This window comes from Cariama cristata, unplaced genomic scaffold (assembly GCF_000690535.1).
Source record: "Cariama cristata isolate BGI_N322 unplaced genomic scaffold, ASM69053v1 scaffold21936, whole genome shotgun sequence".
Lineage (NCBI taxonomy): Eukaryota > Metazoa > Chordata > Aves > Cariamiformes > Cariamidae > Cariama > Cariama cristata.
In genome coordinates, this window is record NW_009623036.1 from 17,617 (window position 1) to 29,257 (window position 11,641).

Sequence of the window (11,641 nt, forward strand, 5' to 3'; positions counted from 1 at the left end):
CATCCATTTCAAGAGTTTCTGAGAAAATAAATATAGTCCCTTGTAATTACTGAGAACTTTCTCTACTTTTAAATCAGAAAGGAATTTAATAGAAGACAATGAGAAGATGTTTGAGAATATAATCTTAGGCCATGTCACAATTATTTGTATGAAGAAGCAGAACTGTTCTTTAAATGTTAGACAACTTTGTCAGCGTTTCAAACATAACATTTCTTTCTGTAGTGTAGTAGCAGAGTCAGTACACAGCAAAGCCTTTGCGTGTTTAAATGCTGAAAAATTAGGTTGGTTTTGTTTTTCCTTCCCACCTAGTGCCAATATGCAACAGGCCTATTCTCACTGTTTTTTTGTGCATTTACATAGTTCTTTCTGTATACAAAGAGTCTCAAAACGTAGTTTTACATATTACTTTTTATGTACAGCGGTGGTTACTTACATCTGCAATTACTCATTTTTCTTTTTCTGAATTGCTTGCTCTGTGAAACAGTTCCCTTTACCCGAATTGGAGTTGGAATATGTCTTGTAGAGGAAAAAAAAAACAAAACTAATTGGATTGTTTGCTAAAGTTAGAAGCGTTTCCTTCTTCCGCTGAAAAAGTTGTACAGACAGTTCTGGACATGGCAGAGAACAGCCAGTCTTAAACTGGGAATTCTCCTAGAAAATAATGATCATCTCTAACAAGCTCCACAGGACATTTTCATCTTGTAAAGTTTGTGGTTTTGTTCAGTTTGGAGTCCAAATTTAGGAAGCGTTAGCTTCGTACATGCTGCGTTGCTCTTTTTACATCCAGCCTTACCCCACTTACTGTTTCTGCTTCTTAAGAATAAATTGTGCTGATACTTCCTTCATGAAATCTTCTAAATAAGCTGGAAGGCTCACTGCTATATTCTTTTTCACATACAGGCTCGTGTTATGTATGATTTTGCTGCTGAGCCTGGAAACAACGAGCTGACCGTCAGTGAAGGAGAGATCATCGTAATTACCAACCCGGTAAGAAAAGTGAGATGGAGTCAAGACTTCAGTGCGTTTTCCTGACCTCGTTCTAGCAGATGGAAGGAAAAAAGATGCTCGATGACGTCTGAAAGCCCTGGCTATCCTTCCCTGAAGGATTAGCAAATAAACTGAATACAAAGAATTTTCTAATAGTTTTGTGGAAACAAATGCAATGAGCAGTTTTGGAGGACAGAGACAGTCTCAGATTGTGCCTGCACACTTAGGAATTTGCTCAGCTTTGTTCCCCTCTAAACAGAGCTGAGTGCCAAGGCAGAGGAAGGAGCTAATGGTGGTGATAACATTTACATCTGAATGTGTTGTCTTTTTTTTTTGTGTGTGCCTAGTGTTCCACATTTGGTGTGTAATTTTTCAGGTGCTTGCCACTTGCATTTAGATCTGACACGCCAGCTCCCTTCTCAGTTTTGAGTTTCTTAATCAATGACTTCATCATTCCAAGTTTGTTCAAAGAATTTGCAACAAAATATGTCACTAAATTTGTGTATCCTTTCATAATTAAAGCAATATGGAGAAGGTATAGGGAAGGACTGGTGAAAATACTATGGTAATACTATCAGGGAGTTCTTAAATTAATAGTACTTGAGCACTGACATTTGATTTGCATGTACAGTTTGAATTTGAGTGCACTTTTATTGCCCTGTATAATTTTTACGCTTGGTAACAAGATAAGTGTTAGTTGATTCTGCTTTTGATTTTTGTGTAGTGGTGCGGCTCAGTGAATAGATTTTCCTTTTAAAACTCATACAAACAAAAACCGCCTGATCTTGATGGCAGGTTTTATTTATGTGGCTGTACAGGAAGCATGGGTTCTATGGAATAAACTAATTTTGAAGAGCCTCGTCATGTATAATCCTGATAATTTTTAGTTCCACTGACCTTAAATGATTGAAGCAGATATTAAATAGAACCAGCACCGTCTTGGATAGTATGCTATGGCATGGCAGGAGTAACATTTTAAATGAGTTCAGGAGTCTAGTACCATTGCACAATAACAGGACTAAATAAATAGATTACCACTTTTAAGCTAGTTCTTGCTGAACAAGACATCTGTGTGTTAAGGCAATATACTTAAAATCAAATAAAACTTCATTTTATGCTGTCCATGATTAAACTGTGGGACAGATTGCTACAAAGGCTCTTGATCTTTTTTGATATGTTAAGTTTAGACAGCAATAGCCTAAGTCCTGAAAGTCCATTGATGATTGCCCTTAGGTGCAACAGTGCAAATGTGACTTCTGGGTCATTGCTCTTGTAGTTTAACCAAGCTAGTTGAATCTATGATACGAGATGTCTAGTTGTTTCTGTGTTCTTGAGTGCAAGCTTTTAGGTACATAAGAAAAAGCAAACGAAGGATTGTTATTTCAATAACTGGTTGATCTTTACTGTTTAGAATCTTGAACACATAAGCAGACTTCTCCTTACTGTGTGCAGGATTACATAAAATTTCCAAGTGGAAGAACAAAATTGTGAATAAACAAATACATCCATTAAAAAGCAAATTAAGAAAACCTGAAATACAGTAATTGCTGTCTAGCATATGTGGTTCCAATTTTCATGTGTGAGTTAGCTTGACATGTAACTGTGTTCATGGAACAGCTTGATTTAAAACAGAACTGGCTTACTCCAGATAACGTTGTCCTGGAATTGACTTTGCTTAACTGCAAAGGTCTGCAGAGGTTTCTTAGTGTATGTAGAATATGTGTTTTAAAAAAGCAGACAATAACAGGATGCCCCACTGAGATCAGAGCTGAACTGTCTTAATTCTTTCCAAACTAATAGCATGAGAACTGCCTCTGAAATTAAATGTAAACTAGGAGTGTCTCCAGATCTTGCATGGCATGTGCCTCTCAATCTTGAGATTATCCTTAATATTTTTGTGAGTTATAGCTCCCACTCATCACGCACCTCTGCACTTTCAATAAGTGAAGCAGAGATTTTACAGATATTACCAATAGCTTAATTCCTTGAGTCTTGTTTCTTTATAATCTGTTGATTAAAATTGATGCTTTGGAATTGGCATACTAATAGCTGTGTTTTGATGCAGTCTGTGTCCAGACAGTTGACTGTGGTTTCATAAATGATCACAAGTGTTGAAAACCTCCCTTTTTCACTATCGTGCTTGTGAAATCTAAGGTTTGTAGTAGCTGTGTGAAACAAGCACGATCTGTGTTCTGTTTAAATGAATATCTGCTGCTTCGGCAGATTTAAGCGAGTTTGTTCATGGTCATGCAGTCATTGTATTTCAAGCATTGCATTTGACAGCAAGACAGTGCTTCCTCCTCAGCTGTTTAAAGCATGCTGTAGGATCCATCTAGCAAAACTATTTCTATATTATTACTTCTTTTAGGATGTCGGTGGAGGCTGGTTAGAAGGAAAAAACAGCCAAGGCGAGAGAGGACTTGTTCCAACAGATTACGTTGAGGTGAGTACACTGCTCTGCACTAAGGAAGCAGAACTACGTAAAAGGCCATCCTCTGGTTTGCTGCTGAGGCATAAAACTTCCAATGTTAAATCTTGGAATATATAATCTTATTGTAGCAGCTGTAGCTGGCTTTGGGAACCAGTGCAGACATGCCATCCAAAGCTACTGTGCTTCTTAGTAGTTTCCCAAGAAATGCAACAGGAGGTTGTTTAGAGTAAATACTGGTGATCTGCAGAACATGAGCTATTTTGAGTCTGCTTCTGGTTTGGGGGGTTTTATGATCCAATAATTGTTTTGTTTCCTGCCTGAAGAATCAGATATGGAAGTGAAAGGAATAATGCAAGTTTACACTGGTGTTGCTGTGGCTGATTTGCCACACGCTCATAAATCTCTGGAATGGAACCCCAGTTATGGGGCTCAGGGTATGGGATCCCCAATCCAGGGACTACTTGGCTTATCTTCTTCCTGAGGGCCTTTGCTGTCTCTTCAGTGTGTGTTCATCTGCTCCCTGTTTAAAGGCTGGTGGTGTGGAGGTGGGGATGTAATGCGGGTCTCCATGCAAAGACTGGAATCCAGTTCACTCTTGGAGGGCCCAGTGTCTGTATGTCTGCAGGTTGCCAGTTAGGTGAAGACTCTGACTGTAATTCCTGCAGCTTCCTCTTAAGGCATGTGCCTCCCTTCCTTCCCCAGTGCTGTATGTATTTAAAAAAAAAAAAAAAAGGAGGGGAGGTGACAACAATATGATGCTGACTCACATGACCTTGCTGTCCCAAACTGATCCTCCGAGTATTGAGTTCCCAGTCTCCAAGGAGTGATGTCAATAACCTTGTTAATCCCTAATGAATTTATAGGTAGGTGTCCACTGCTACAACAATCTTGTGTGTTACACTGTTATAATGCGAACCAATTCCATCTGTTGTGGAAGTAAATACTCCAGCTTATCGCATCACTTTCTTGTAGAAGGTTCTACTGAATTTGAATTCAAAAAGAGTATATGCAACCATCTTAAAGTCTAGTAACATGAATGTTAGGATGATTATATGATAAACAGCATAATTTAATTAATGGAAGAATGAAAAAATCTTTTGCAACTTTTTACGTTTCAGATTATAACTGAAGGTGCAAAAGATGGAATTAGCTGCGGTAACTCATTAGCTGACCAAGCCTTTTTTGATTCCCTTTCTTCAAATACAGCTCAGACCAACTCTGCTGCAAAGAGCAGTAATCAGGTACGTCCCACGGTTTTTCAGGCACAGTGGGCATGGCAAGTTTTGTTGACATAACTGCTTGCACTGTTCGGTTGTGCTGTACTGTATTTGTGAAACCTCATAAAAGTACTAATTAAAGTAATTGTGTTTTCATTAGGGAATGCTTTTGTTGAATATTAATGCTATGGGTGACTGTGCAGATATGTCACTGCTGGAAAATTTTGTATTCTAACACTTTCAGAAATAGAGCATTTTTATTCTTTCCAGTCTGCAATCATGTATATCTGTGACTACCTCAATCTTCGTACCTCAGTTCTGTGTAAGTGCATCCTTAGCAAATTTTATTTTCAAGTTCCTTGTGTTAGTATGCTAACCTTTTTAAGGAACCAAAGCTTTCTTTTTATTAAAATATCTGCTACGATTGGGCGGTCTATGCATCTGCATCATCAGCCAGAGTGAATGGATATGTATCTTTTTTAGAATTTGAGTAAGAGTTCTTTCTTTGATTAAAAAAGGTGAAGCAAGTTCATGCATTGTCCCCAGTCAGCTGGAGAAGAGGCTGACTTTGTTTTTACTGGAAGAATGTTTATTTATATTTTTTTTCTCCCTCTATTCATAGAGGTGCCTGGTGTGTCAGTTCATTAAGCAGCAAGTATTTAGTTTCAGGTTAGGACATACATTATCTTAAACACAAGCTGTTTATTATGGTCTACAGACTGCTGCATGTCCTGCATGTAGGAACAGTTAAACGTTTTGAAGTCCATAGGTCAACAGAAGTACAAAATCTGCTTTTGCAGCAGCAGCATGCAAAGGTTTTTTTGTGTTGGAAAGTAAATGCTTTACTTATTGTAGCAGCTGGGGACACACACCTGGTTTGTGGGTCAGTTTAGTATCAGTTCATAGTTTTCTTAATTGTAACTTGCACCACAGGACTTTGACATGAAGTGAGATCTCTTGAAAACTGTACAGGGGCCACTTCTGTATGACCGCAAATGTAAGGGTTCATTGACTGTATAGTGTTTGATTTGTGTGTCTGTATTCAACTGCACAATGCCAGGATTGTAATTCTGTGGTCACGTGTATAGTGAGAACTCCAGGCCTCACTGTCACTGTCTCAAAGTTTATAACTAAATTTTTTTTAATTGATGTCCAGTTAATATTTGGGCTAAACACAGAACTCTTGAAATGCCTCATGAATTTCTCATGTCAGACTGAGCCAAAAGCACTGATTATAGGTTCGTGTTCCCTCAGTAACACAGTAATTTGAAGGTAGAGTGGAAACCTCATTTCTTCTGCTTTGTCTGTTACCCTTGTCCCAGTTTTTCCTCTTACAGAGCTTCTAGCCAAAATTTACTGTTGGGGAAGCTTCAGATATTTGCAGCAGCTACTTCTGTCAAATCTGAATACTGTTTCTGTAACTTAATTTGATCTAGGAAGAATTACTTACTAAGATAATAAACATACAACATTTTAAATACTGGTAGATGTATCTTATTGGTTGATCTGTGCTTAACACAAGGAACTTGTGCCTGGAGAAGGGAAGAAAAAAACCCTTGCCTGTATAGGGGGAAAGGTTAAAATAAAGGTATCTGTTATATTCTAAATAATAGAGAATTACTACAGGAATTTAGTTTTGGAAGTTGCATTTCTAGAGGAGGGAAAAGCTTGAAAATATGTTCACTTTGCAGTTTACACAGTCAGCACTATACTGGCCCTGTAATACATAGAAATTGCAGTTTCTTCATAACAAGTTTCGGAAAGGAGTAACTTCAGGTGAGCAGCGTTTCTCATCTGTGTCAGTGCCTTACTCTAACTGTCCTGTCCCTGTCCATTATCCTTCAGATGCCATGTGAGACAGTTGGGAGAACCAGTGTACCATTGTGTATTATAGTAAAACTATATTGCTAACTTTAGGGGGGGGGAGAGAGAGGAGGAGGAGACTGCACTTGGATGCAAACAAGACCACGCAAGATGCAGGGGAAGCAAATTTCCTCAGGCTACTGTGTTTGGGTCTCTTGTTTTCCTGGTTTTTTTCATAACAGGAACCATCCTGTTGTGTGGTCAGGATTTTATGTCATAAGTTATTTCCATTTTCTCAAGGTTTTTTTTTTTTTTTAACGGAGTTCAGTAACTGCTGTTTGGTGTTATATATTTTATAGAAAAGCAGCAGATCTTAATTTGAAGACTTGCTTCTTCAGCTTCTGACATGTATCTGGTGGGTTTTTTCCAGTGGCCTATAACAGGAATTGCTAATAGGAATTTAATTTGTATACTAAGCAGTCTGGCTTCCACTTTTGGCTGTTAGGCCTTTCTCCTGGATCAGAGAGCTCTCTAGTATATAGTATTTTCTCCTTGCAAAAATTCTATGGTTAATTGTTCTCTTGATTAAGAAATTCTATCTATTTGATCGATCTATCTAGTGTAAGACACTTTTCCTGCCCTCAAAAAAAAAAAAGCTTTCGTCTGCAGTCTCTTTGATCTTGTGATCTGTCTGTAAAATGTGTGCATTGCTCCTCTGTACATTGCACGATGTCAAAACAGGTTTGATGTTGCTGTTCTGGTGTAGGAAAGCCCGACACAGTGAAAGAAAGCATTGATTCCTGTAATACTGCATCAGGAGGTTGTACTGAGTTGCTCATCCCCTGCATACTGGCTTCTCTTTTAGAACCACTGCTTACAAGAATACATTCTTCTACTTTGTGGGTATGACCCTTCTTCCTAGATGTATTACTCTTCATTTGGTTATGGTAACGTTTACATTGTGTAACATAAGTTTGCTCAGGCACTTTGGGTTGATCTGTGTTCAGGTGCACAGTTGCAAGCAATTGACTTACTCTTTTCAAGTGCCTTAATGAGCGACTAGGTCAATATACAAAGCACTTTATCTTAAATGAAACTTGTGTGTTCAGGCTATGGAGAGCAAAGGAAAATGACAAATTGTGTGTCAATATAAAAAGAATTGATGCTGGAGGTGACAAAGTAGTGGAAACTAAAATGTTCATAGATGTAGTCTGGTGGACTGAGTAAGAAATAGCAGCGTTCCTAAATGCTGACATTTTATGTGGTCTATTATATTTTATAGTAACATGGGCAGGTACAAGTTTATTACAAGAATCTCAGACTGGTGGGGGTTGGCAGGGCCCTCTGGAGATCATCCAGTCCAACCCTCTGCCAAAGCAGGGTCACCTACACCAAGTTGCACAGGATCACGTCCTGGTGGGTTTTGAACCTCTCCAGAGAAGGAGACTCCACAGCCTCTCTGGGCAGCCTGTGCCAGGGCTCGGCCACCCTCAAAGTACAGAAGTTCTTCCTCGTGTTCAGATGGAACTGCCAGAGTTTCAGTTTGTGCCCATCACCCCTTAACCTGTCGCTGGGCACCACCAAAAAGGGTCTGGCCCCATGCTCGTGACAGCTGCCCTTAAGGTATTGATAAACATTGATGAGATCCCCACCCAGACTGATCTTCTCCAGGCTGAACAGACCCAGTTCCCTCAGCCTTTCCTCATCAGGGAGATGCTCCAGTGCTTCTAAATAAACAGGATGTTTTGGGATTTTTTTTCTTAATACTACTGTATTGAAGAAATTACTTTCTGTAAACATTAAGTCACTTTAGCATACGTGTAATTACACAACACCCAAGCTTCCCAGTTTCAATAAGTCTGAAGATGTTTTAATTCTTAGAATTCCTTCCATTCTTCTAACAGTAAGTAAAAAAAACAGGTTGTTGCATAGGCTTTCAGTACCAAGACTTATTAAAAACAATAGATCTGGGTGAGTTGACATGTGTGAGTGTGGGGGTTTTTTTGACTTTCTTTTTTAAGAGACCAGTTAAACCACAGTGTTGTGGTTTAACCCCAGCTGGCAGCTCCGCTCCTGCCCACCCCCACCCCCCCAGCCCCTTGCCCAGACGCTCGAGCGCACCTTCCTGGTGGAATGGAGGAGAGAATCGGAAGGGTAAAAGTGAGAAGACTCCTGGGTTGAGAAAAAGACAGTTTAATAGGGAAAGCAAAAGCCACGCACGCACAAGCAACGCAAACCAAGGAATCCATTCCCCACTGCCCCTGGGCAGGCCGGTGTTCAGCCATCTCCAGGTACGCAGGGCTCCGTCACGCGGAACGGGGACTTGGGAAGACAAACGCCATCGCTCCCAACGTCCCCTCACCTCCTTCGTCTTCCCCCAGCTTTCTATGCTGAGGTGTGGGATATCCCTGGGGTCATTGGAGTCAGCTGTCTCAGCCTCTTGTGCCCCCCAAGCCCCCTTGCTGGTGGGGTGGGGTGAGAGGCAGAAAAGGCCTTGGCTCTGTTGTGAGCCCCCCTCAGCAGTAACGAAAACATCCCGGTGTTATCAACACTGTTTTAGTCACAAATCCAAACCACAGCCCCATACCAGCTACTATGAAGAAAATTAACTCTATCCCAGGAAAAACCAGTGCAACCAGTTATATTTGAATGCAAATGTTATGTCCATTTTTTAGCTTTATACGTTATGTTTTTGCTGGCATATCTTCATATGCTCTGATAGGTCTGGGGGGACGACTGCTTTTCTTAAGTAGCAATGGTGCATGTAATACAGAACCCTAAATCACTGCAGTTTTCCCAGATCAGTTTCTATGCATGCATCTCTCTCTCTCTCTCAAAATAAGATTTATTTCCTCCCCGTGTCTACACCCACCCCTTTTTGCTTTCCAAGCAAACAAGAGGCTGTTGGTTTCCTACTCTGCAATCTGTAACTTTTTGGTGTTAAGAAAACTTCCATCGGCTCAAACACTGCCCTACTCCCTGTCTGTCCTTTTCTAAGAAGGTTTTTTTACTGTTTTTCAGTAAATAATCTCCTGAAAAGTAATTAATAAGCAATGGCTAAAAGCAGCTGTTGTTACTTCCTTTTCTTCACTTAGAGTACAATGACCACAGCAACACTTTGATGTTGTACCTTATCTGGGTTTGCCGCAGATGTGAAGTGACAATAGAAAAGGGGCACCGGGATACTTCCTAAGGAGAAGAGAAGAATTCCACATGACCCTTGGCAGTTCACTCTTCCCCAGCTCTTTCCTTGCATCAGTAGTGTCCCAGCAATAGCTGCCTTGGTAAAGCTTGCTGCTGCTCTTTTAAAGAGCTGCCTGTAGAAGGTATTGGCGAGATGAAAGCAATCAGAGGAAGCAGTGGAGCCAATTACACAAAGAAGGGGAAAAAAATGACTCAAGGTGACTATTTTTACACTCAGAAGAAAAGCAGATAGGAGAATTTAATGTTACATCTGCCCGTAACATTTGTGGTTTAATGTCTGAAAAGCCTTAAAAAAATTACTCAACAAAACTCAGTCTAAGTAACCCTTAGTTACCAAAGGTGGAGCCTGTTGCATGGCTTTTGTACGGGTCTCGTGCTGTTTTGACCTTGTAGCCCTTGGACAGAGGGAGCAAAAGGAATGAGAAATCTTTTTTCTCTGTCGATGCACTGTTCCTCTGAGCAGCAATGCAGGTTGCTAATTTTAGGCTGTCATTGGGAACAACCCGTGAGTAAGTATATCAGCACTTATGTTTTATCTATTTGTTAGAATTGCACATATATATGAAAGTAAGTTGCCTGTAAACTCTGCCGGTATGAGAGTAACACTGGCAGTAATGGTACTGAAATGAATAAAAGTTATGGCAGGTTAAACCAAATAAAGACCTTGAAATAGACTGAACACAAAATTTCTCATTTCTGATGAAAAATGAGCAGTGTATTTTTCTCTTGTAGTATTTGTTTGATTCTGAGTTGCTTTCAGGGGCTGTAGCAACAATGGATACCCTGTTTCACACTTTTAAATAGTGTTTCTCATAGCAGTTGACCAAGAGATTGTTAGCTTGGTGGTGTTTGGAGCTTTCATAATTGAAGTATGTATGGAAATGCAAACATTAATGTAAAATTCATTCTCAGGAGTCTCCTCCAACTGTTTTGGTTGTTTTGGTGATTAAGACTAGTGCTTCTTAAGTCACAGATGTACTTGCATTAATTTTTGCCCATGTTCCAGGTTCAGAAGCTGCTGTTTTAACAGCAATGATCTCTCACTCCATTCTAAACCACAACTTGTGGTGGCTTTTCATTTATCTAACTTAAAGTGTTTTAAAAGTTGTGAACAAATATCAGCTTTCCATTTTAACAGTAGTGTTTATATGAGTTACTTGGATTTCATCAAAATTAAATCCAAATTACAACTATATTGGCCCAAACTAGGTCCCTGTATTAAGAAGCTAAAACTTTTTTATCTGTACAGTAGTCTCATTAGTGGTCTCTAAACAAACGGTATGTACAATTAGCCATAACGTAGTCCAGCTATTTCCAGCCTGTGTAACATGCATTTTTGAACATAGGATAGAAATTTCAGTATACTATGTATCTTTGTATGGTTTCTCCTCCCTTCCCTCTAGAGCTTAAAGTATAGCCTTCCCCCCCCACCCCAGAAAATAGAAAGCAAGTATTTAAAATGCATAAATGAAAATAAAGTGGAGTACTGCCTGGCTGTTTCAGGGTGGAAGTGGATCACCAGCTATGCTGATGTAAGATGTGCCCTCACAGTGTTTAAGATATAAAAATAGTTCTTGTAGCTAACCATAAGTTGCATTTGTAGAGGAGTTCGTTCCCTTTTCTTGACATTGATTCTCTGATCACTGCCAAGTCTACTTCTGTATGAAGATGACTGTACAACTCTTCTTAGTTCTGGATAAAATAAGTATCCTGAGAGTTCACTTTTTTGTGAATTGTAGCTAATTCCAGTGTGGCCTTAGTGAATCCACGTGTTTCGAGTCTTCAGTTATGTTGTGGGCAGAGCAGCAAGGCCCCGTGAGTAGGTACAGGAAGCACTGAACAGAAACTTCTCATGTTTGTATTGTTTTGTCCAGCGGTAGGTGTGAAATCACTCGGGATAGTTTCTCAGTAGAAGAAAGATAAGCTGCTACACAGTTGTTGAAGGACAGGAGAATAAATGGACTGTCTTATGTGTAGAAAACTTTTTCCCTTCAGAAAA

The 11,641-nt window shown here is 39.7% G+C and overlaps 1 protein-coding gene across 1 annotated transcript in view; it reads left to right on the top strand.

Annotated features, from left to right (window-relative positions):
• Positions 1-904: 904 nt before the first annotated feature.
• Positions 905-11,641, top strand: part of SNX9 (sorting nexin 9) — a gene marked incomplete at its 3' end in the record, with an annotated part of 39,009 nt that continues 28,272 nt past the window's right edge. The window contains exons 1-3 of the mRNA XM_009702587.1: positions 905-987; positions 3,356-3,430; positions 4,537-4,659. Coding sequence (XP_009700889.1) covers positions 910-987; positions 3,356-3,430; positions 4,537-4,659 — 276 coding nt within the window. The remainder of the gene's footprint in view (positions 988-3,355; positions 3,431-4,536; positions 4,660-11,641) is intronic.